A 26526-nucleotide genomic window follows, 5' to 3' on the forward strand; every position below is an offset into this window, starting at 1 on the left:
TGGTGGAGCCTGCAGTCAGCTTTGGGTTGGTCCAGCTCAAAACCCTTGTCTGTTTCTTCAGGGCTCAGTGCAGCATGCAAACACACAGAAGAAAAACAGCCACTGCGAAGCCACAATGGACACAGTCCAGGCCACAGGCAGGTGGGAAGGAGGCCAATCCCACAGGACACTGCCTATATTTCTGATGCACCTTCTCACCATCTGCCCAAGTTTTGCCTCCCAGCCCTGCCCTCCAACCTTTTTCCATCCCCATCAAAGAAAGTCTCCTCCCCTTTGTTTCAATTGCCCAGCTAGAGACCCAGCAACTTCAACGGCCATTGCTTGCCTCTCCATTCCTCCTTCTAAGAGAACATGAGAGGCAGGTGGGACTGGCCTATACCTGGCTGATCTACCAGACTGTGGCTGTGACAGGGAGACCTGGAAGTTTGTCTCAAGGATTGGATCACAGAAAGAATTGTGACCCAGGCTGAACTAAGAAGCATTTTCCCTCGGGGGAATTTCCTGTAAAAGGTTGCCCACAAAGACTTGCATACAAGAGGAGCTCTATTAATGCCCTGGTATATTCTCATGGATGCAGTTTTAAGTTAAAAATAAAAGGTGGCCGTTTTTATCCTTCACCAAGACAAGTAAACATTAATTTACATCAACATGAGACAAAATGACAAAGTTTTTCTTGTAATGACACAGTTCTGGAGCGAAATCAATTCCATTGCCATGAATATCTTGCCATGTGTGATTTGCTTTAGTTTTTAATGCAGGGTTGGTTATGCTCTTGAGGGGAAACTCTTAAGACTTTACTCTGAGCTGTAGTTCAGAGGCAGTGTGTTCTGTCTCTAGTACCATACCCCTAAGCTCCCCCTCCCCAAATAACAACAAAAGGCCTTCCTTAATGTAGATCTTAGGGTTTTATGAGCTAAAATTTAAAAGTTTTATTCTTAAGGTGTCTGTCCCCATCCCCATCAAACCAACTGGGAGTTGGGCTATTTCTAACACTAATGTCATCTTCTATGTGTCCTAGCTTTGGATTGTTCATCCACTCCCAAACTCTGCTGAAAGCTAACCCTCAAACATGTGTGGTAATAATGTGGAAGGCATTAGGATTAGTTAAAGTTAGGAGTATTGGCCTCCATACTTTGTACAAGAAGAGAGATCCCAGGTAACACCACCTACTCTGTCTCACCATGTGATCTTTGCACAACCTTGGGGTTTAGCAGCATGTCCACCAGCAAGAAGGCCTTTGCTAGTTATAGCCAACTTCATGCTTGGCCTCCAGCCTTCTGAACTGTGATCAGAGTAAACATGAACTCTTTATAAGTTACTTACTCTGTGCCATTCGGCTATAGTAACACAACACCAGGACGATATTTAAAAATAGCAGTGTCTAATGATACTGAGGGAGGTCTTACCTAGACCCCCAAAGACAACAATCACAGTGTCTCTTTCATATGCAGATTCTAGCTTCTAATCTTTTGTTGCACATGTGAAAGCCAGGACATTAGAAACAGGCCCCTAGATGTGAATGGATGCTTCACAGAAGAGGAAATGGGGAAATACAGGTTACATGAAGGGAAGAAGTAAGAGAACTGGGAGGTTCAAGGGAAGGTCCAAGTGTGGAGGTGGATGGTAGATGAGATAATGGGGCACCAGAGGCTTATCCAAAATGAAGGGTACATGAAAAACTATACAGAAAGCTACAGCCTTATAACACAAGAAAAATTTCAATTAGTTTAGATAAGAGAAGACAGAGGTCATGAAGGGAGACAGGAGAAACACCTAAAGAAAAGGTTTGATGTGGAGAGAGAGATTGTGGGGAGAAGAGCCTAGGAGTTAGCCAAAATTAAGGCTACATGGCCTCCCCCACCAAAGCCCTCCATTTGTTAAAGGAGTTTGAGCAAAAGGACCCTGCATGGGTGGACAGTTCTGCTTCCAGAATATATGGGTTATTAAAATGAAAATCCAAGTGCCAAGCATGGGCTACTTCTCCACAAGTTATTAGTCAAGAAGGCCCCAAAGGTCTCACAAGCAATACATGCTATTGCTCCTGGTCAACTACAATAACTACATGGTAAGATCATACTAATAAAGACATCATCCACTTTAGAAGCCAGACATAGAGAAATCAACCTCAAACTGACCAGGAAACTCTCCCCCTGCTGCTAGTTTACACAGTGACAGAAGGTGCTAGATAGGTTACTGGGGGGAGGAAATCAGTGGTCTTACTCAGCACTGGACACTGCATACCATAGTAATGTCCCACTGGTAATCTGTGCTAACTGATACAATAGGGGTATGATGGTTGTGGGGGCCGGGGGTGGGAGTAAAGCAACTGTCCTCTGACAGAATGTGAGACCAGTTCCAAAGGAGAGATTTTGTGCTGGTTCTGTGTCAAAAGCCCATGACAGAGGATATTCCAGACACTAAGGAATAATCTACTGCTGTTATTTTGTTAAACAATCACACTGTCTAGCTACATTCTAAATATTTATATTTATACCAACTGATTTGTGTTGCTCTCAACATAGGTCACGGGAGCTTCTTTTCACAGTGGGTTAATGCAGACGCTCATAACTGGTCAAAGCACCGAGCATGAGTAACTTTGAGTGCTCACCTGTGAATGAGTCACCCACCACCCAAGACTCGGAGCCTTCACAGAAGAAAGGGCAGAAAGAACAGGGAAGAAAGCTGTGGTACGCAGACTTCAGGACATGACATGGTTCCGGTGCACATCAGCCAACAGAAGCTATCACCAGCATAAGACCATCACAAGACTGTCAGCAGGATTCCAACATGGCTGAGGGAGGAGGAACTGAGGCCCCGCCCGAAGTTGGGAGGGATATTGGTGGCAGGGTAAAAGGAGCAGTTGGAGGGAGGAAGTGTTGGATGGATAGAAGCAATAAACCTGTATAAATATGAAAAACTTTCCAAGAATAGAAATATTTTTAAAAAATAAATAAAACATATACAGCCACCCAATTAGACAAGATGGATGAAGCAAAGAAGTGCAGACCGACAGGAGCCGGATGTAGATCGCTCCTGAGAGACACAGCCAGAATACAGCAAATACAGAGGCGAATGCCAGCAGCAAACCACTGAACTGAGAATAGGACCCCCGTTGAAGGAATCAGAGAAAGAACTGGAAGAGCTTGAAGGGGCTAGAAACCCCATATGTACAACAATGCTAACCAAGCGGAGATTCCAGGGACTAAGCCACTACCTAAAGACTATACATGGACTGACCCTGGACTCTGACCCCATAGGTAGCAATGAATATCCTAGTAAGAGCACCAGTGGAAGGGGAAGCCCTTGGTCCTGCCAAGACTGAACCCCCAGTGAACGTAATTGTTGGGGGGAGGGCGGTAATGGGGGGAGGATGGGGAGGGGAACACCTGTGTAGAGGGGGAGGGGGAGGGGTTAGGGGGACATTTGCCCAGAAACCGGGAAAGGGAATAACAATCGAAATGTAAATAAGAAATACTCAAGTTAATAAAAAATAAATAAATAAAAATTAACAGTCTTAAGATGTTGGGTTGGGAGCTCAAAGGATGGCTCAGAAGGTAATGGCACTTGCTCCAAAACCTAAAACTAGAGTTGTCATCTGGAAGCCACATGTGGGACGAGAGAAGGGACCAGAGAACCAACTTCTGCTCTCGTCTCTGGTCTCCACATGTGCGCACATACACACAAACTCTCTCTCTCTCTCTCTCTCTCTCTCTCTCTCTCTCTCTCTCTCTCTCACACACACACACACACACACACACACACAGAGCAGTCAATCAATCAAAAAATGTAAACAAAAAAATCTCTTTAAATGTTGATTTGATAACAAGGCTCCTCCCTCATCTTCCACTCTAAATAGTTCTTTAGAACACTCTTAGTCAGGAATAACCTCTCCTGCCTCTCGGTCATCTCTGGGGCCCTCTCCTCCCTCTCACCAATCCCCACTACCACTAAAGCCTGTCTCTCTTCCCCCACCTTTGTTTGAGTAGATGTTCTCATGCTGGGTCACAATCCAGGGCCACTCCAGAATCTTTCTAATTCTGAGGTTCAAGTAAATGAAAGCAATGGAATAGCAAAACCCACCTCCCTTTTCAGTCCTAGGTTCTGACAAATCCTTCCACTGTCATACATCCTCTGGCTTGTTTGCCCATCAATCACAAACTTAAGACTCACAAGGGCTCCATATTCCATTGCCTGGTGCATGTGAGCACCGGCCATCACCCAGTTCTGCTGTGATCTTCCTTATGTACAGAGCAAAGGCTTAAAGGTGTGTCCCAGAGGGTGTGGACCTATCCACTCCTCCTGGAAAGTCGATGTACCCTGAACTCAGCGGCTCCAACCAGTAGACAGCCAGTTCCTCCTAGATGGGTCTTAAGTCAACAATTGAAAGGCTCTACATGGTGTTGCCACATCCCCTTTCCTCAGAACACCTTCCTCAGCTTCCCACCTCCAACCCTGTCCTTAGGTAATCTTCTACCTCTAGTAGGTTACTTCTCCCTGTTCTGAGCCATCCCCTTAGGCTGCTCCTTTCCTCAGAACTAATATGTGTCTCCTGCTGTTGCAGCTCCAACTGCAGCTCCGATGGAAGCATTCCTGCTATAGCAGCAAACCTGGCCTCATGGGCACCCACACCCTCCTCCTTTTCTAACTCAGCAATGGTTCTCAGTGTCTCCTGGGGAAATTTTTGAATCGGAAAGCTTCCTTTTGAGAGCTGCTAAAATAGCTGGCCCGAGGGCACCCAAGGATTTCTCACAGATGTGCTTTGAGTGTGCAAAGGTCCCATAGGCTCCTGCAGTGGAGCTTGCTTCCCAGCTGATGACACTCTCAGGGAAGGTTGTAAAGCCCAAGGAGGTAGAGGCTTGCAGGAGGAAGTGGGTCATTCAGAGAGGGTCTTGAGGTATTATAAACTATCCCTGCTTCCTGCCCTCTCTCTGCTTCCTAAATCTGGTGCTTTACTCACTCCTGACACCATGCCTTCCCCACCATGACAGAATGTATTCCATCTCAAATTGTAAGTTAAAGTAAACCCCTCTTCTTGAAGTGGCTTCTTGCTGGATATTTGGTCCCAGCAATGAGAAAGTAACTAATGTAGCTATGAAACAGTGACTGACATAGTCAGGATAGAAGTTTCTGGATCTCTGGTTACTACAAGTAGTAACCACAGTAAGCAGATCCCTGTTGTCATCATTCAGTGTTTAATGCTATTACTATGAATGGCACATAGCATTGTAGATAATGACAGTGAGCTACTGTTTCTGGGCCACCACACCAACTGCTTTTTCAGATGCCTGTGTGAGCCTAGATCAGCTGTTTGGAGGAGGCATCCCCACTTTGAAGATCAAGATGCAGACACTCAATAAAGGAACATCATTTGCCCACTGTTACTAGGACAGTGCAATGGCTATTCCTGGTTGTCAACTTGACTATATCTGGAATGAACTACAATCCAGAATTGGATGGCTCACCTGTGATCCAGATTTTGAGGCTGGAAGCCACAAGTTTCTGACCTAGATCTTGACATGGAGATCTTGAGGCATAGTGGCCATGAAAAGCTTAGGCCCAGGAAAGGTAGTACATGCCTTTAATCCCAGGACACTGAGGCAAGGAGATCTCTGAGTTCAAAGTGAGCCCGGGACAAAGCAAGTCCCAGATCCAGCATGGTGGTACACACCTTTAATCTGGGCCACACCTTCTGCTGGAGACTACATAAGGACATTGGAAGAAGGAGAATTCACTCTTCTATGACTGTGCACCTACGTGCCAGCACATCTGTTGGAGTCTATTCCTACAGAAGACCAGCTGAAACAACTAGCCTTGTGGGACTGAGCAACTCCTAGATTCTTGGACTTATCTACACACCCACTCATGCACTCACCTACCGGCTTCCCCATCCATCCATGCACCTAGACATCCACTCATTCACTCGCCTATCCACTATCCACTCACCAACCTAGGTGTCCATCTACCTACCCACATACACTTCCACTCCTCCACTTACCCATTCATCAGTCCTTCTGCTGGCCTACACATCCACTCATTTATTCATCTACTCATTCAACCTCCCATCTACTCATCCTTCCTTCCTTTACTTTCCATTTTCATATCACCTTCCTTAATCCACCCTTGAGAACACTCTATCACTACTGTGCCTGTACAAAATGTGTGTAATGGTATGTAGCTTCCCCACCTTGGTTCAGCATTTCTGCCTTCAAAAGATATCAAATATGTGTGTAAAATGAGTCGCCTTTCAGCATAACTGAGCACTTCACCGGTGAGAAAGACTCATTGAATGAATGAAGCTCAGTCAAGAATTTTCAGTGGGTCTTCAGTGTGTAGAAAGCACAACCCAACCCCTGTATCTGACGCTGAGGAGTCCTCCTGGCCCAGCTTGCCTTAACTGACATTCACCCTCACTTTAAACTCTCCAATATTTAAAACAGAAAAAAAGCAAAAAAATAAAATAAAATAAAGCATACTACTAAGCTTAATAACTATTAAGATTTGGAGCCACCTTTTTTCTTTGAAACTATTTTAGAAAGGGAACTGTTAGATGACTGAAGTTCTTGCATCCTTCCTCCCCTCATTCCTCAATGACTGTTCTACAGCTGGTGTGTGCTCTTACAGGCCCACAGCCACCTAGATTCATTCCAGACAGGGACCTAAAAAATCATGAGCAACATAAGGTTTTCACTGGGAGGTCTACCTTTTACTAAAATGCTGTTCTGTATTTGAGGGAGAGGCTGTTGAGATGGGCTCTCTCTAACTCATGCTGGCCTCCAACTCAAAAGCCCTCTCAAGTACTGAGGCCATAGATCTGTACCACATTGCTGGGGAAAACATCGTCCCTGACCTTCCTCTTCTCACTTACCATCCTGTCTTCAAGTTTTACCCAAATAGATACCAACAGATGTAGAACCTTGATCTTAGTTATTAATAACTGTTCTAACATGTGACTGCCAAAGCTCACATTAACCATCCATGTAATAGGTGTCAGATCTCCTGGAGCTAGAGTTAAGAGAGGGTTATGAGCTGAAAACCAGGGGTGCTGAAAACCAAACCCAGGTGCTCTGCAAGAGCAGCCAGTACTCTTAACCTTAGGATCTCTCCAGCCCACAGAACACGTGCTTAACAAGGAATTATCTAGACCTGGGTGAATGGTGGATATGTCTGTGAGGCATTGTCTTAATTTTTCATTGCTCCAGCCCCGTGGGCAGCACATTCCCTAGGAGGGAACCTGACTTGTGTAGGAGCGAAGGAAGCTAGACCAGGATAAGCAAGTTAGTAGCATCGACCCTCATCTTCTCTCTATTCTTGACTGTAATATTGCTGGGGTCCCTTAATTTCCCTGAAATTACAAACTGTAGCCACAGCTGTTAGCCAAATATTAAACTGTTTATAGAAAAAAATAACCCCATAAAAAGTTGTGTGTGTGCAAATGGCTTAGAACATCTTCGGGTTATTCTTAAAAATGGAATTGCTTGGTTATAGTCTGTAATTCTTCTTCTATTGATATTAGACCATTTACTTCCTCCATTGATACTGGAAAGTTTACATTCTATGACGATCCCTGATGCATTATATCAGGGGTCTCCTCCAGGGACTTTGTCAATCCACCTGGCATCAAGCTGTGTTTCAAGTATGTTCTGATTATCAGTATGAGTATTCTTTCTTAATTTTTAGTGTTGCCATTACATTGTTTGTGACCTGAGCAGTTGTATCTCTTACCCATGTTCCCATTGGGCTGATTTTTTGCTCCTTCCTTATGTATTTGTAAAATTTGATTTTATTTTCTGGGTATTAAAATTTTATTAATTCCGTGAAGACAAAAATCTTCTCCTTCTCTCATAAGTAGTTTGTCTATCAATCTGTCAATGTGTTTGTTGTTGTAGGGTCAGATTTTTAAATTATATAATAGAATTTACTAATATTTTTCTTTTGGAGCTTATTTTATTCTTTTTAAATTTACAGTGTTGGAGCACAGCAGGTAAGAGCACATACTGCTCTTGCAGAGGCCCCAAGTTGTGCTCCCAACACCCTCAACCCCCTGTAAACTCAGATCCAGGGGATTGATACCCTCTTCTGGACTCCACAGGTATTGGCACTCAATGTACAATATTATAAATCAATCTCTCTCTTCTAAATTATTTCTTTAATTATGCATAATTTTATTTATTTTATGCATAAAGTGTTTTTGCACACACACACACACACACACACACACACACACACACATGCCACATGCATGCTGGATGCCACCAGATGTCTGAAGAGGGTGTTAACTCCCCTGAAACCAGAGTTATGAATGATCATGAGCTACTGTATGGGTGCTGGGGACTGAACCCACATCCTCTGTAAGAGCAGGCAGTGTTTGCTCCTAGCAAACCGCAATAAAGTTAGATATTTAAAATTAAAATAGCTATAAAAAGTATTTGAAATGGCTAGGCATGGTAGCTTATACTTTTAATCCCAGCCTTGGGAGGCAGAGGCAAGCAGATTTCGGTGAGTTCAAGGCTAGTCCACTCTGCATGGCAAGCTCCAAGCCAGCCAAGGATACGTGATGAGACCCTGCCTCAAAAGCAAAAGGAAAACATTTGAAATGGGAGCAAGAAGCCCTCAGCTTTGAATAGTATGAGAAATGGAGGAATTACAATGGGAGCTATAAAATATGTATATCTGAACGGCAATGACAGACCATTACCAACACTCCTGGGATGTGGCTAATTTGTGCATCAAGGACATTAATCTGCACTCACCCCTCTCTCCTGATGTATGCATCTTAATGACACTTTCTAACTGAATTGGCTCAGCACACAGGAGTGTTCTTAACATGCGCATATTAATCCTGTGAGAGGCCATAAAGCAGGAAACATGATTTGCTAGTGGTGCTGGTAAACCCTCTTCATCAGGCTCTGGGGGTCTTCAGTGGTCCCAATTTTTCCAATTTTTTTCTTAAATGGTAAGAAGTTAGAAATCAAGGGTATCTCTTTCCTCCATGTTGTACAGGCTAGAGGTCCTAATCAAAGTCATAAGGTAAAAAGAAGAAAGAAATATGAGGTTATAAAAAAGGAAGACCATCTTTTAGAAGCATTGGTGTCTTCCTAAGATTTGTTTAACCTGTGCCCCCCCCCCAAAAAAAAAAAAAACCTTCCTAGCATCCTGCTTCCAATCTTCCCTCACTTCATTCCTTCTCAAAGCTCTACAAACAACCCTATTAATCACTAGCATGCATTGATTGTCCACTGTGTACTAGGTGGGCATTTCATAGCATCTTTTAATCGTGGACCGGCCATAGGAAGAAGATGTCCATTAGCTCCACTTTCAAATGAGAAGGCAGAGTGGACAGGATCAAGCTGTACTCACACGGCTGAAAGCGGCAGAGACCGAGGTGGAGCTCAGCTGTGGTCCCCTTCTGCCTCTCCCACACATCTTTGCCTCTCTTGTTTTCTCTAAAGCTCTGTGTATTTGTCAAGGCCATGGAACACTCAAGCTCCCCCTCAGGACTAAGAACTTGCTCCTAGGATATGCTATCCATGGCCAAAAGAGCAATCTGCCTCTGCCTGCACCCCTCCTCCCGCTGCCCCTCCCCCCACTTACAGAGACAACCACCCAGCAATGAAGAGTCAGTACAGTGCAGGGCCCTCTCAGCTTCTCTATGACTCCACCGCACACTTTGTCCCTTGAAGCCACTGCCCCCCATCCCTTTTCTTCTGCAGGTGGGACCCCAACCCAGTCTGCACTGTGCTTCTGTCTGAGAGTCAACTTCCTGCGATGGCCTTATCCAGGTTTGCTACAGTCCTGAATCCCCAATAGCATACCTTCTTGAACCTCCCTCTGAAAAAGGTAGGGATGACCACCCTTCCCCCTGCATCCAAATAAACCATTTCTTTGTATCTACTTCAACGTCTATACTACCCCGTGAGAGGCTATTTCCGGTCTTGTTCATTACCTGTCTCTACCCCTGAGTTGGATATAAAACTGAAACCTCCACCTTGAGTCTCCTTTTCTGTAAAATGGGGTGATGGCAGTATCTTCCTCTCAGACTTAAAGAATTCAGAGCACATAGAACCCTTAGGGCCCTGTATAGAACAAGCACTCACTAATCCTTCCTTTGCTACAATTCTTTATTGCCGTCATAATAGCACTAGCTATGAGTACTGAATGACTGGGAAGGCCTGCTGAGGCCTGCCTCGCAGGCTGTCTCCCTAGGAGACAGAGGAGGCAGGCTGAGGTCCCTCATCTCTTTGTTCTTCCCAATGCAGACCTCACTGCTGGACCCTCCAGCTTGCAAACCCTCACTCTCTCCTGCAAAGGGGAAAAAAAAATTGAAAAATAAACTTGGCTTTGAATCCAAGGCCATGGCTGCTTTTGATCTCTGTTACAAAGCAAAGCAATTATTCGGCACAAAAGCCTTGATTTATTTATGAAATGCGATGGACATCTTCGAGGCGGGGACGAGAAAACTCACTCAAGAGCAAGTCCTTGTTGCCACACAGTGAATGGCTGCTTTCAAACACTGGCCCCCCAAACGCCCTCTCGGCTCTGCTAAGAGTCTCTCCTCATTAGTGCTTCTTCCAGAATGCTGCAGCTTCCAACAATCAAATTCACATCACGGCCAGGGCAAGTAATTAAATGCTACAGGCATCGGAGCGCAGAATAATGGACGGCTATTGTTAAGGAAGCTGAAGAAAGCAGATTGGGGCTGCGAATGGGATGGGCTTCAATACCTAGTCTCAGAAACAGCCAGGGGTGAGAGAAATGAGCGTGACACACAGTGACCCTCCCAGCTGGTGTACCATGAAGGGGTAGATTCACAGCTGGGTCAAATACCTGGGTTTGGGGAAGACTATGCCCTTAGCAGACATGGGCCTCAGTTTCCTTATCTGTAAACAAGGAGGTTACACAGGAAGTCCTCCCCAGGCGTGTTCCCACAGTCGGCGAGAACTGGTTAGAAATGCAGATCCCCAAACCTACTGAATCCGCAAATGTGATGGTGGAGCCCAGCCATGTGCACCTAATCCTGGAGGTGTCCAAGGACTCTAAACCACACTGGACTATGACACTCACTGGCAGGTTATGTTTAAGGGTAAGGCCTCAAAATCAAAGGCAGGAAAGGCCAGGAAGATAAGACAAAGGAGTCAATACAATGTATTAGACAACATTAGGGAGGTTAGACAGTGGAAAACACTGTTTTGTTTTGTTTGGGTTTGGATTTTTGTGAGACAGGATCTCAATTAGCTCAGGCTTGTCTAAATCTCACTGTATAGCTGAGGCTGGCCTTGAACTCCTGATTTTTTTTTTTACCTCCATCTCGAAAATACTGGGAATATATATATATTTTTTAAGACCTGTTTGGAGAGACCACCAGAAAACACAGATGTATATATTATGATTCACAACAGTAGCAAAATTACAGTTATAAAGTAACAACAAAAATAGTTTTATGGTTGTGGTCACCACATGAGGAGCCATATTGAAGGGTGACAGCATTAGGAAGCTTGAGTACCACTGTCACAATGTAATGAGAACCAAGCAGATTGTTTAAGAGCTGAATTCGGCTTACACTGCCGTTTATACCCTCAGTTCTGGTGTATCTCTGACCTCTGCCGTGATCTATTCTGTCTACTGAGCTCTGGCCTTGCTTCAGAGGTCCAAACTCCCTTTCCCAGTTGGAAGACTCATATTTACCCTTCAACACAAACCCTCAAGTCCATCATGTTTAACCCATTCTCAAGTCATAGCCCCACTTCCTACATCCCAAGGGAAAAGACTCAAACGCAAAGCCAACAAATTGTCGTTAGAAGGTATATAGGTTACTTGTCTATTGTTATGATAAAACACCATGACCAAGCAACTTATGAAAGAAAGTATTTAATTGGACTTATAGTTCCAGCAGGTTAGAGTCTATGATGGTGGGGTGAAGGCATGGTGGCAGGAACAGCTGAGAAATCACATCTTGAACCACAACAGGAGACAGAGAGAAAAAGCCTTTTGAAAGCCTGCACCCAGTCATGTACTTCTTTCAGTAAGGCCACACTTCCTAATCCCTTCCAAACCACAACCAGCTGGGGACCAGGGATCAAGACTTATAGAAGACATCTCATTCAACTCACCACAGAGGGTAACACAGGCAAGGATAACATGAAAAAGTTATGATGTGGGCCTTTCCCCCAGAGGAGGAGTTTATGTCTTCTGAGAAAGCTACCTTTTTACTGCCCCCCCCAAAAAATCCCTCAAGTCATTTTGCTAGAATCTAATAAGATGAAGTTTGATAGGGACAAACATGAGTGGGGGAGGTACGAATTCAGGCCAGATTCAAAAAGAATTGATGCAAAAATATCTGGGGGTTTCAGCTGAGACATGCTCATTGAGTTGAAGGGTTGAGATAGCCCTCTCCACTCTATGCTGGTCAGTCCTTTCTTCTGAATGCTTCTCTCCATGAACTACTACAGGTCAATGGAACTCAGCACAGCCCATAGTGAGAAACCTCAGGGGGGACCACAAGCAAACCATAGAGAAGATTCAAATGAACAGAAATATTTGACTCCAGGAAGCAAAGACCTGAGTGGACTATCTTGATTTCTGTCCCCAAGCAATGAACAGGTTTCTGCATGTATTGGATATTTGTAGCCCCAAAAACTTGTAATATTTCATTTCTGCACCGAAGGACTGTCTATTGATCACAGCTGTCCCCAGATAGACTGGGCAATCCTGGGAGGTAAGGCACATCCTTAGTTGAGAGACATCTAGTTAAATATGATAGGACTGGAACAGAGAACCCAGAGGTCATCTCTTATCTCTTCATTCTCATAAAGACACCCCAACTTTTCTTGAGGAGTCACCCTCACCCATCCTCGACTCTGTGAATCAGCAGAATTGAGCACCTCTTGCTCCAATGATGAGCATCTACCTATACTTAGTCAAGGAAGATAGCTTCTTGACCACAGACACAAGGTCACTGGTCATCACATGACTATGCTGGACCAATCAGTCCCTAGAAGATCTAATGCTAGATAAAGGGACTTAAAACAGATAAGATACAAGCCTGGAGTTGCTGGGAGCCACCTGGTCATGAGAATGGGACAAACTAACTTTTAAAAATAAGGCTCCTTGTCAATCTTCTGAAAAAAGGGAAACAGACACCAGAGCCACATAGCAGAAATAGACTATTTTCTGATAATAATCTTTGTGTCCCAAAAGCCCCTCGTGCCTGAAGCCAATGTCATCTTGGAAAAGTGAAAAGCCTTTTTTCCCTTCAAGCTGATTGAACTGCATTGCTGTTGTCCACACCCATGGGTCCTGATCATTTCAGATTGCCTCTAGGATCTCCTTCAGTCTCACTTGGCTCTGTCTGAGCCAGACCCCCGGCCCTTAAAGCCATCCCACCACCATGAACTTCCTAATGACTTTCCCTGGTTCTGGGAACTGAATGCAGGGTTAGTCATGAATATTACCCAAGAGTCTCTGGGCTACACCTCAAACCCCTCTGATACTGAACTGGGGTTGGGGTGGGGGTGGGGGTGTCACAGTGTGTGCCATCAGGCCCAGCAACCTGCCCTCAACAAAGCAATAAAAAGATCCAAGTTAAAAGTGGAAAGCAGACAGAGAAGGTTTATTTGATGCTGACCACTTTGAGGAAAGGAACAAAGATCCAGAAGAGCCCTGGGGTCCTGACAGAGATGGAAGTTTAAATAAAGAGTCAAGGCTGTGCTAACCTATCTAAGGTGTAGTCTCACCCACTGACCCATGTTTGTCTGGGATTCAGTCTTATCCTGACAAGTTGTTATGAAGTTGTGATGAAATCTCTTTCAGGGAGACAAATGTATGTACATACGCACGCACAAGCACGCACGCACACGCGCGCGCACACACACACACACACACACACACACACACACACACACACACACACACACACACTTTTTCCTGTTGCTAGCTTGAGATTCCTGGAGAGATCCCTGTTTCTTTGGGCTCCATTGCTTCATTGGTCTGATAGATTGTGAGACACAAGTATCTCTTTAGAACATCTTTAGTCTGACAGGCCATGCACGTGCCTTTCACCTTTCGGTTTTTGAGACAGGGTCTCCCTAAGGTGACTGGGTTAGCCTTGAATTTACTCTGCGGCCTGGGCTGGCCTTGAACTTGAACTCATGATGGCTCAGTCTCCCGATCAGCTGGACAACAGATCTGCACCAGTAGATGCCATGGGTTTCTGCAATTTACAGGGCTACCATTTCTTAGAACAGAGTCCCCAAGGCTACGGAGGCGCTTAGTGGTTAAGAGCACTTTCGTCTCCTGCAGAGCAAGCAGACTCAGTTCCCAGCACCCACAGGACGGCTCACAACGGTTTGCCTGTCAAACCCATTCCAGAGAATCGGCTTCTCTCTTCTGCCCTCCACAGGCACTGCATGCACATGGTACACATGGTACACCTGTAGGCTAAACACTTATCCACATAAAACAAAAAGTTTAAAAATAACGGAATAAAAACAATATGAACAAACAAGCAACAGAGCCCCCAGACTCTCTATGAAAGCAAGCACGGAGAATGACAGGAGAATGAGAATCAAGTTAAACAGCACACTTCTCTACATGAAGATGGCAGGCAGGACAACTGTTTCAGGCCCCTGGGAACCACTCCTAACCTCCTGTAGCTCCATCGCCCCAGCAAGACTAGGTGGGTGGTCAGGAACCCCCACCAAGCACTAGGGCCCCGAGATGGCTGCATGCCTCCATATTAGGAACCACTAATGAGCTTCCGTCTCAGCATTGTGTCTTATGCTGGCATTTGACCTGCCTCTGCTCTTCCAAGTGGTCCCCACTGTAGACATTGTACCAGACCCACTTCCCAGGTGAGAAAACTGAGGCTTAAAGAGACTGGCTAGGGTGGACAGTGCAGAGACACTCTAAAAGCTCTGTCACCCTGATGGTAAGGGGCTAAAGCCACATTTGGGCTCTCCTTGAAATGGCTCAAGGCTTTCTCCCATCTACATAAAATGGAATGCATCTCCCCACCATTTGTCCAGTCCTTGGTCTAGAAGTGGTTGACGTAGGTGCAGGAGCTCTCCCTATATAAGGAACGCAGGGCTTTGCTCTGAGTGATGTATAGATGTATAACGTGGACAAAACAAAGGGGCCTTGCTGGGCTAAATCAGCCAGGAGCACTTGTCCCTGACACTCTCCCAGCCCACAGGGGCCAGGTCACTTCCTTTGTTCTACAGGACAGTCCTGGTAACAAGGCAGCCAGGAGCCCAGCTGCGGACATTTTTCATTATTTTCCACCCTGTTAACCTCCATCACAAGTCAGGCTGCTGTCAGACTCAATGAGAACTGCGGAGATCTATCTCACTTGTCCCGGGGCTCAGCTCAGGAAAAAAGGGCCTTCATTTCCTAAAGGCCTTGACGACCCTTTCTCTCTAAGTCATTCCCACCCAGGAAAAGGCTCCGACAGCAGCAGCGGGTGGAGACCAGACTGGGATTAGGACTCCAAACCAGCAGATACCAAAAGCTTTTCAGCTGGCCTCTGGGAAGCACTGTGGGATTTTTGACACTGTATTTACCTTTCTAATTATGTTTGCTTATGCAAAAATTAAACTCAGACCACATTTCCTAAACATGGCATCAAGAGTAGATTGTGTGGTGGGAGGACATGAGCTGGTGGCTACAGTTCTTGTAGGTGTCATCCTCAAGATGGACGATCTAAGCTCAGACCTTAGAGAGGCGATTCTATTTTAAGTCAGTAGTTTGTCCTCTTCCTTGTGTGCCTAGCAATGCTGGGTCACCAGATCACTATATTACTACCTGAGAAGAAGAGCTGAGCTTCAGTGTGCTACCATTGCTGCTGGCCTAGGGTCACAGCCAGCTTTGAGTAAGGCCAGAGTAGCCTAGACTGCCAAGTCCCTCCAGGGTGTTTCCAAGCCATTTTACAAGTGAGAAACTGAGGCACAGGCAATTTAAGTCATAAGCCTAAAGATACGTAGATCACAGGAGAATGACTTATCCTGTCTAACACCCGCTGGGGATGGCCAGTGAGCATTTCCCACAAGAGGAAACCAAGGAACATGCTTAAGTCACAAGCCTGAAGATATTCAGGACATACAGGTTTTTAAAAGGTTACTATCAGGATCGTTAAGGAATATAGCTTCCTACAGAGGTCCTTCCACACAGGATATCATGTTTGGACCTCACATGGGCCCCAAGTAGCAGCTGATTTCAGCCTCATTCAACAGACTGAGATGATAAGGCTATATGACACACCCATTCTACAGAAAATTCAATTCTTCACACATTTACACAGAGCCTCCATTGTGCCAGGCATTGTGACAGAAGCTCCGGACAAAGGCCTCAGGGGACATAAAAAGGGACAGTTCTCTTTACCCTTGGCTCCTGGATAGTTCCCTGGGTGAAACCTTCTTTTAGCAATGGGGTGTTCCCACAAAGTCTTAAAAAAGTAAATCAGCTTTCCTATGACTCTCATTGTAGAAACTGATCCTCAATAACAATGGGAAAACTCACAGGGGGCCTTTTGTAACAGAATAATGGCATTTACCATCGTGTTCAATGGAAAGAGATCAGGTGCGTAGGTCTGGGTAAGTCAATATAACAAAATGCTATGCGATCATTACAAAACAGAAGCAAACATTTGCAGCATGGGAAAGTTTTGACAGAGCGTTATATAAGTCTGGTAGGTGACATAAGTAGGTAGCAATATCGAATATTTGATATGATCTTACATAAGAGGATGTGTATGCATTCTAGAAAGTACAGAAATTATAAACATGCAAGGAAATATATTTGTACAGGTATACATAAACTCTTAAAATTTCAAAGTGATTGACTGATAAATTTTCTGTTGGTTTCCATTTTGGGGGCCCACATCTTCCTCCATTTTCCCAGATTGTCCACAATGCATGTATACTACACACCTAGCCACCTAAAAGGTTTTTACTCTTATGGCCACGGGTGCTAGGGTAGCTGAGTACACCCATTCTTTCAAAGGCAAACGCAGAGGTCACATCTGAGCCAGAGAGCACAGGGTAGTCCTTAATATCTGTAGTATTCAACACAAGCCTTCCTGGTCTCTTGTGCCCATACGACATCTTGCCATGACAGTAGACAATTGTCATGGCTGGTCTGGGAAAGAAGGCCCAGGGCTGATAGGGCAGCTCACCTTTTTGAAGAGTCTGATGACATCTTCACTGATCTGGGAGAGGCGGACGATGACATTGTTCATGAAGATGTCATTGAGGGTGGCGTGATCTCGGCTCTCCCGCCGAGTCTGATGCAGTACCAGATACCAACAGTTCACAGGTGAGAGGAGGTATTGATCCTTCCTGTGGGAACCAAGACAGCTCACGTTGGCTTCACGTCAGTTCACATGGTCACTCGCTTTTGAGTCTCATAGTCACCTTCAAAGGAAATCTCATTACACCTTTCAGAACTATGGGAACAGGCCAGAGGACTAAGGTGACATTCCGCAGTTATAGAGTAGTGCCGGAACTAGACCTTGGGCCTTTGACTCTGTTCCCTGGGCCATCTATGCTTCGTCTGAATGCGGCATTTGCCATCTGAGAAGAATATCTCTGAATATTTTATGGTCTCTAGGCCTGTGCAGTGGGAAAGCCACAAAGACATTTCCTCTCTTCTAACCTGACTCCACTAACCCTGAGAGTCCCCTGGGCTCTTGACACTTTGTTCCTTCCCTAGGGAGCTCCTGACCTCCTAGAAACCAGTGTGACAATGACTACCTTATGAGAGTGGGCCTGGAGGGCTCGGGTTCTGCATGTGGGAAGAGGAGCAAAGGAAGACATGGGTACCTACAGGACAAATAAGCTTTTGTCCTATAGTGGCTGATGGATTCTGAGACTGACTCGAGCTGGACATTATGCTAAAGTGGGATGCCATGCTGCCATCCCCTGGAAACAGGTCAGAAATTCATTCTCCAGCCTTAGGCCTGGAGATCTGGGTTTTAAGAAAGCCTCGGGGCCTGTAGTGTGGGCTGCAGTCTGAGATTCTTTGACTGTGTATGGTTGCTTCCCAAGCTAATGAAACAACAGAAAATTCCTCTGCGTCTCAACCCTCTCCGAGATCCCTCTGTAGGGCTCTGTAGAAGGCATACATGCTCTCCTGTAAGAAGAAAGACAAAAAGCTAAACTCAAAAGCAGTCAACGACACCATCTTAACCCAAGGTGAGGAGTTCTTCTCCAAGCCTGAATCTTTTTCTTGCTGTGCTTTCTAGTGTGAAAAGGATAAGACCCACTATTGGCTCTGGAGAACCCTAACCCCACCTTGTTCTGCCCTATCCTAAAATGGCAAGCTCCTTAGGGAACTGGCTTGGGAAATGCAGACACTGTGGCCAAAGCCTTTGGGGAAGGCAACTCCCACTACAACTGCACCTCCTCACCAGGGCCCAGGAGGGGCGTTGTAAAGAACTGCTTCAGGGGTTTCTGGGATGTTCCTCCCTCACCACATCCCTCAGCTCCTAGAATTTGAGAAGGCAAAAAAAGAGGATCCATTTAAGTTCATGGATGTTTTTTTCTTCTATCACCAAATGGGCTGAAAATCTAGGCAGCAAACGCTTGGAAGAAGAGATAGAGTTGATGGTGAGACCAGCAGCACTGGCTTGACCTGGGAATAATTGGAAATACACATTGTCAGAGTGGATACTCGACTATCTGAGGAAACATGAAGAAGATAAAAAAAACCTGAAGATTTGTCCTTTGCTGATAACTGGGAAGATCTATTTAAAAATCCAGTACCAGCTAGGATCCCTGTGCATTAATTCCACAGTGGCTCCTTGGTGAGCTGTGTTTGTCCACAGGCAACTATAATACAGATTCTGCTAGGGTCTCCTTGTCAAGACGCTGAGATGATGAAGGAAAGAAGGAAGGAAGGAAGGAAGGAAGGAAGGAAAGAAGGAAGGGAGGGAGGGAGGGAGGGAGGGAGGGAGGGAGGGAGGAAGGAAGGAAGGAAGGAAGGAAGGAAGGAAGGAAGGAAGGAAAGACTTGAAGAGGGAGGCTGTGTAGTTCATCAATGCAGATGTGCCCAGAGCAGCCTCCAGAGTAACTCCATTCTGCTGAAGTTGCAGGAGGCCCAGGCAAGCTCCTCCCGTGCCCTTGTACTCTGATCCCTTCTGTTTTCATGCCAGGTTCTTCCTGCAGAGACATGCACATGGGCCCTTCTTGCTGCCTGGACCATACTTTGCACCTCCTTCTCCCCTGACTGCCTCCTCCTCTTCCTTTAAGTATAGCTTGAATGACATTTCTCCTTAGAGAGCAGTTCCCTGACTATGTCTGAGCACAGCAGATTTCAAGTGTCCTCTCTAGCCCGCAACACTGGTATTGCTCTAGAGCTTGCTGGAAGTACACACTGTCAGGAGCATTAATCAGAAACCCCAGGGTTTGGCCTGGCATCCCTGCCTCACAAGCCCTCCTGGGGACTCTGACGCATGTGTGACTTTGAGAACTTCTATGCTAAAGTTTGGACCTGAGTGTCTCTCAGTGGGCTGTGCATTAAACATTTGGTTCCCAAAGTGGTGCTGTCAGGAGATGGGAAAAATCTATAAGAGGTGGGGGTCTTTAGTTTATTGAAAGCACAGCCTCATGAGACCCCACTTCCTTCCTCTTCCTCTTCTACACTTTCCAGTGATGGGGCTATCAGCTCTGCTGTACCATGCATTCCCCTATAATGTGCTGTGCCCTACAAACACACACCGGAGACCAGGAAGACTAACTACAAACTAAAACCCACAAGACTGAGCCACAAGAGAACTTTTCTCTTTATAAATTGTCTCATGAACTTCTTATAGCTATAGAGGCTGCCTGATACATTCTGCCTTTAATTTCCATGCCCCACCCCTCACCTTCTTGAGAGCTCTTAGAGCGCAGGTAATGTTTCTGTTATACTCACTGTGCTCAGGGCCCAGCAAGGTGTTGGCTACCACAGAACAGATGGCCCTTGAGATACAGAGAGATACAGAGATAGAGGCACAGAGACAGACAGACAGACAGACAGACAGACAGACAGACAGACAGACAGATGGAATAATAAATTCTCTCAGGAAGCCTTGAATTCGGAGAATACTACTAAAGGATTGTTGGCAATGAGGTTGGAAAGACAAGATAGAGCCCTGATTGCAGGCAATGTGCAGTGCCGTCAAAGTTGTTGGGGCCATGCCACACAAGGCACAGATGTTTGAGCCCATGTTACACACTAGAATAGCCTCAGAAACTTATGAAAATACCATGACAAAGTGATTTCAGTGCTCTAGGGTAGAGCTTGATGTTGGTCGTTTAAAATGTTCTTCAAAAGATTATACTCTATAGTCAGAATTGAGAATTCCTGTTCCGGGGCACAGGAAATCACAGAGGTTGTTACAAATATAACCAATGTGTTTTGGGAAAAAAAATCACTTGAGGGAGAATTGGATGGTGAGTTGGGTAGGTGGACATAATGGATGGATGGATGGATGATGGATGGATGGATGGATGGATGGATGGATGGATGGATGGATGGATGGATGAGTGCTATGGATATGTAGGTAGGTGGCTGAATGGAGTAGATACATGGATGGATGGGTGGGCAGGTGGATGGGTGGATAGAAAATATAGATGATGAGTGGATAGACAAGCAGGTGGCTAACTGTAGACATAAACATGAGGCTAGGAACAGAAGAACCACTCGTGAAGGAATCCCAGTCCACGTAGAGGGAGATGGTGAATGCTGGGCGGAGGCACTGGGACCACTGAGGTCCAAACACTCCTCTACAGGGCACACTTCCTCCTGAAGAGCTGCTAGAAGACGGAGTGAGAGCAGGAGGAGAGAACGGTGACTCTGAAATTTGGCTTTTGGGCAACTGGGAGGAAGCCAACGACACAGACTACGGAGGGCTGCAGAGAAGGAAGCCGGTTTGGGCAGAGAAGACATCCCATCTCGCTTCCTACTGCTTCCTGGGTGGTGATGGCAATGAAAGGATTAAAGGAGAGATGCCATAATTGAGCTGTTACTGAAATTGCTTCAGGGGCTGAGCTCAATCTGCGATGCAGGAACTGAACAGCATCTGGGGAATTAAATGTGTAAAAATTATGGACGTTTCAGAGAAAAGCAAAAAGGCAAGTGATTGCGAAAGGACTCGCTGAATGAGAGACTGACTTTAATGATGGCCTTTAATTAGGTTGCCCGGCCAGAACGAAATGGTAGAAGACAGGCAGAAAGAACAGAACCTGTGGGGCCGGGAGGTGGCACAGCCCAAGTCTGGGTTGTGGAAGAGTGTAGAAGGGAGGAGGTGGTGGGGCAGGAAGAGGAGACAGAGGGGGGATGCAGCAGTTAACTTGTGGGTGCGTGCATTTACATGTTCATCTGTGGGTGCATTTACATGTTCATCTGTGGGTGCATTTACATGTTCATCTGTGGGTGCATTTACATGTGTTCGCCTGTAGATGTGTGCATTTGCATGTGTTCACCTGTGGGTTCGTGCATTTGCATGTGTTCACCTGTGGATGTGTGCATTTGCACGTGTTCACATGCACTAGCTCAACCAGGTGCTGTGCGTGTGGAAGCTCAGATTCTCGTTCGAGCTTCTGCCTGAGCCTTCTACTTGGTAAGAAAAACACAAAAGACAGGAGATGCTGCTGCGCCTCTCCCCGCCCCCCCCCTGCCCATACCAGATCCAGAAATACGGCGCTAGTTGCTGTCTTCTTTCAGAAAGCACTTTCTAGACTGGGGAGTTAAAGGCTAGTGTGGACATTCCCAAGGCACAGCCTTCTGGGTTATACTCAGGGTGACAAATTGTGCCTGGCGAATTGGAGAATAAGGTAGAGATCAAGAGCAAAAGGCCTTTAAGTATTCTTAGAGAGTTTGAGCTTCACCCTGAAGTCATCAGAGAGCCCTAGAAGGATCTAAAGTTAAAAATTGGAAAGGGATGAACTGTCTATAGTGGAACTCTGAGAGGATAGGGGGTGACATCCAAGGCCAAGAGAGAAGTGAGGGATTCAGGACCTGGGTAGTGACTGAACTTGGGAGGCCAACTGAGGGTTTAGGATGGGAGCTGAGGAGAAAGAATCCAGCATGAAGCCTGTTCTCTGGATGGGCACCCAGGGAAGTAAAATAGCTTTGGAGAATGAAGGAAGTGTTAGAGTTTTGGCTGGGAAGGGAGACAATGCTCTCCCCCAGAGTCTGACGAGGCTGCAACCAGAGGCACACCTCTCCCCACTCCCATGACAGGAACGGGGAAGGGACAGGCATGGATACCTATCTGCCTTCGAAGCAGCATTCCCACCCTGAAGTCCCACCTAGCCTGGGAAACCGGGAGCTCTGCCTTCCCATCTCCCCCCTGTCCTTCTGACACACACTTGGTCCCCGGTTAAGTGCTATCTGGGGAGGTGCATCCTGGCTAGGGGAGAACCATCACCTGACACAGCCTGGGGGTGGGGGGGTACAGTCTCACCCCACTTCCAGCTCTCACTCTTTGCTTCATGCTTGTGATTGAAGACGTGATCTGCCAGCTCTCTGCTATGGTTGTCTGCTGCCATGACTCCTCAGCCACCATTCACTCCCCTCTGGAACCCTAATGCCATCAAAATAAACTCTTTCTCCCATAAGTCACCAAAAGCAACAAACACACCAGGTGAGCTGTCCACGGCCAGGATTTAAGCTGGAGCTAGTCATTCTGTAGAAGGGTTCCAGGCCCTCACCAACACTTCAGTGTGCCACCAATAAGAGTCACCAAGGTGAAACAGAAAGATGCCTGGCCCAGGGAGGGGTGCTGTCCTATGCCTACCTTCTATGTAAAGGTCGCCTATGCTTGTGGCTTAGCTGTTCAAACCATGTCACTGAACACCAGAAAAGAGCTCTCTGGATATTACCCAATGGCTCAACCGTGCAATGCCTTTATGATGGGCACTCTATAGGGCCAGGCTCCAAGTTGGCCTTGAGCATGTGTGTTGTCCACATAGTAGACAGTGTGCTGAGGGAAGACACAGTCACTGGAGGAGTCCCAGGTGTGTGTGGAATTAGATGGCCAGAAGGTGCTAGAATGAAGGGGCACGCTGTGCTATAGGTGCTCAGAACAAGGGTCTGGAAACATGACTTTGAGGTTCACTGAAGTGTCTACGAGGAGAGAGGAAAGGTATGAAGAGTTAGAGGCAGCTAAGGGAAAGCACTAGAAGAGCGGCTTCCTGAGGGGCAAGGAGTTTGGTGCATGCATTTAAGGGACTAAGGAAAGACAAGTATAGGAAGCCAGATCATAGGGGTGGGAGTTGGGGGCAGAGGCTGGAGGGCCCGTGGGGCTGCTGGGTCCTGGGGTGCCTGCTGCCTCCTCCCATACACCATCTGCATTATGTTGGGACTGCAGAAAACAATCCCCAGAGCACAGATGACAGATGAGGGTGGAGACTCGGGAACCTGTGCTTCCTCTCTACTTTTCCTGAGGTCCCCGTTCTTTTTTCAAAATGGCCCCCAGGGATGATATCTAACTTACTCTGCTACCTTTCCCTGCTGCAGTTCCCCTTTCGGTAGACATTAAAACGAAGGGAGCCAGCCAGTCTTCCCTCATCTCAGGCACACTAACTCTTTGCTTTCCTCGTCTTGCACCGCAGCCTCTCCCCGGCAGGCAGGCAGAAGCCGCTGAACTAGGACATAAGGGTAGAACTTCCGCAGATGTATATATTTTCTTCTTTATGGCTAGAAACTAGCAATGAACATTCCTGGCGAGTCACGGCTTGCTCGCTTTCTTTGGCTAAGAAAGGTGGGAATGAGGTTCCAAGAGATTGAAGCTGGAGAGGCCAAGCCTTGCCAAGCTGGTGAGTTAGGAAAATGAAATTAGCAGCAAGCTAGCTCTGCCAGCTTCCCGGCTGGGGGCTGGAAAATTCCGCTTAGCAAACAAAACCCAGATCCAAGCCTGCAGAACCCAGGAGGCACGTGGATCTAAACCCACTGTCCTGGGATCTAGGAATCCGGAGAGCATAGACCCCTGCACCTGACATCCTCTTCAGGCATCAGATCCCCATCTTTGGTCAAGTCCTGAAATGAAAACCTCTGCCCCATTAAGAAATACCTGGGCAACCTCACCATCTCTTCCCGTACAAACCTCTGCGCCTTGGTTTATCTGACAGGAAAATGGGCATGATGCGTGGTGTATACAGAACCAAGTGAAAGAATTGCCTACCCAAGGCTCGTCTGGCCAGTTATTTCACCCTTCAACTGTGAGTCCTGAGAACCCCACTGAGGCCGGCCTGCAAGTCCCTTCTCTGTCCTTTGGAGAGAATGACTCATGTGCTGACTTTTCATGTCCCACTGGAATTCTTAGAAAGATGTACGAACTGAAGGCTAATGGATGGATTTGCAAAGTATATGGTCCTATATAATCCTTAAAGTCCACTATTATTCCCCCTACCTAAGTGGATGGAGATAGAACTGACCTCCTAGATATCGCTCTTTAAATCTACCACCATTCTTAATACAAAAACCAGAGTGCTGTTGGTGCCTAGGTGAAATATACGTGTGTACACAGGCACAAGTAACACAGAGACTGGACGATACTTCGTAATTCACTGATCAGGATCTCTGAGGATCCCAGGAAAGGTGTGTGGGAGTCGTGAGAACCACATGGAGAACCAAGAAGAGGAGAAGGAGCTGTAGCCGTCACAAGGAGCCTCAGAGCCCCACCACAGAAGGGAAAAGAATGTGGTGATGGAAAGTGGAGGATACAGAAGGTGGAAGGCAGAGGATGATGGGAGAGGGAAAGTGGGTGATAGAGAGGAAGATAATGGGGGTGGAGGATGGACGGCGGAAGGCAGAAACCAGACATGATGGGAAGTCGCTGTGATGGAAAACAGATGGCAGGGGATACAGGCGCTGAGCTGATGGACGGGCAAAGAGAGAAGGCAGATGGTGTACAGAACAGAAGATGGTGGTCGAAAGGTAGACAGAAAGTGGAGACGACGAAAGATGGAGGGTGAAAGGGGAGGAGACACAGTGGGGAAAACAGAGGTGCAGGAGAGTAAAGAGATGTCGGAGGTGACAGGAGGTGGACAAGGACAGTAGGATGTAAATGTGACCGACATTGGAGCTGGCAGAGGCTGGAGGGGAAGGTAAAGATGAGGGAAGGTGATAATTTTCTATAAGGAACTGGAGATGGACCCCATTGTGAGTTGGTGCTGACATCAGGATTATGGCATCCCAAACCCAGGCTCAGTATCTGCCTTTTGTTTTAAATGTGTGTGTACATGTGCACATGTGTGTGCTTGAGTGTGTGTGTTGTGTGTACTTGCATGTGTGCTTGTGTGTGTGTGCTAGAGTGTGTGTGTGGTGATTGTATGTAGCGTGTGTGCATAGTTGTGTATGTGCATGGTGGTATGTGTGTGTGTGTGTGCTTTCGTGTGTGTATATGTGTGCTTTCATGTGTGCATGTGTGTGCTTGCATGTGTGTGCTAGAGTGTGTGTGTGGTGTTTGTGTGTAGCATGTGTGCATAGTATGTGTATATGTGCTTTGTGTATGTGCATGGTGTAGTGTGTGTGTGTGTGCGTGCTTTCGTGTGTGTATATGTGTGCTTTCATGTGTGCATGTGTGTGCTTGCATGTGTGTGTGTGTATATGTGCATGCGTGCATACACACACACACAGCAGGACTCCTCTCTTTCTCTCTACACATTATTCCCGAGGCAAGGTCTCTCACTGAGCCTAGAGCTAGGTCAGCAAGCAGCCCCAGTGACCCCCTGGCCTCCACCCTCACCATAGCTGCTACACACAAGTGCAACTGCAGCTGGTTTTTACTTGGGTTTTGAGATTTGAGCTCAGATCTTCATTTGGGAACAGAGAACATTCTTACCCGCAGAGCCATCTCCCCACTGCCGTCTTTTTCTGAAGGTATTTTATGAAGAACTTTCCCTAGTCATGGTTTTCTTTTTGTGAATGCTTGCCATAAATAGAAGGTAACTGAGAAAGGTAATTATAAGGGAAACAAACAGCACTATGTATTCTTGGGCCAGTGCTGAAGCCTGAGGTTTGTTGAACGATTACAGAAGCGTTACTAGTGCAGGAGCATCAAGGAGGCTGTCTTCACAAGGCTAACAGAGAATTTAAGTTATGGCTCAGGGAGAGCCAGTGAGCCTTCCATCCTGCATGTGTTATGACAGTGAAGAGACATCAAGGCTCGAAGGCAGAGATAACCACAAAGAGACAGAGTGATGAGAAATGCCCCCTTGCTTTCAAGTGCCTAGTGGGATGAAGGTGGCAGGCCCGATCTACAAACTGTACGGTTCCTTACAAATCTGACCTGAGTCTGTGAGACCCACAGCCAGCCAAGCCTGAACAGAGGCTTTTCATAAGAGCCTTCCGCAGACCCCTGATGCTCACACAGGTCTGGTTAGATAGGTGACTCCAAGAAAGCACTAACCCAGGCAGAGAGCTGAGGGAATGGGTCTGCCATGTGGCAGCCCAGCCAGAGTTGATAAATCAGGATCCAAATCCTGCCTGCAACTACAGATGTGTCCTTGGCAAATTAATTTCCCTAAACCTTATTGGTTTCAACTAGGA

At 46.4% G+C, this 26526-nt stretch overlaps 1 protein-coding gene across 4 annotated transcripts in view; it reads right to left on the reverse strand.

The window, feature by feature from the left end:
- Srgap3 (SLIT-ROBO Rho GTPase activating protein 3) overlaps window positions 1–26526 on the reverse strand; it is a 235326-nt gene that overhangs the window by 88905 nt on the left and 119895 nt on the right. For all 4 annotated transcript variants that reach the window (XM_006237048.5, XM_039108203.2, XM_039108202.2 and 1 more), the window contains exon 3: window positions 17165–17327. In XM_006237048.5, coding sequence (XP_006237110.1) covers window positions 17165–17327 — 163 coding nt within the window. The remainder of the gene's footprint in view (window positions 1–17164; window positions 17328–26526) is intronic.

This window comes from Rattus norvegicus, chromosome 4, assembly GCF_036323735.1.
Source record: "Rattus norvegicus strain BN/NHsdMcwi chromosome 4, GRCr8, whole genome shotgun sequence".
Classification (NCBI taxonomy): domain Eukaryota; kingdom Metazoa; phylum Chordata; class Mammalia; order Rodentia; family Muridae; genus Rattus; species Rattus norvegicus.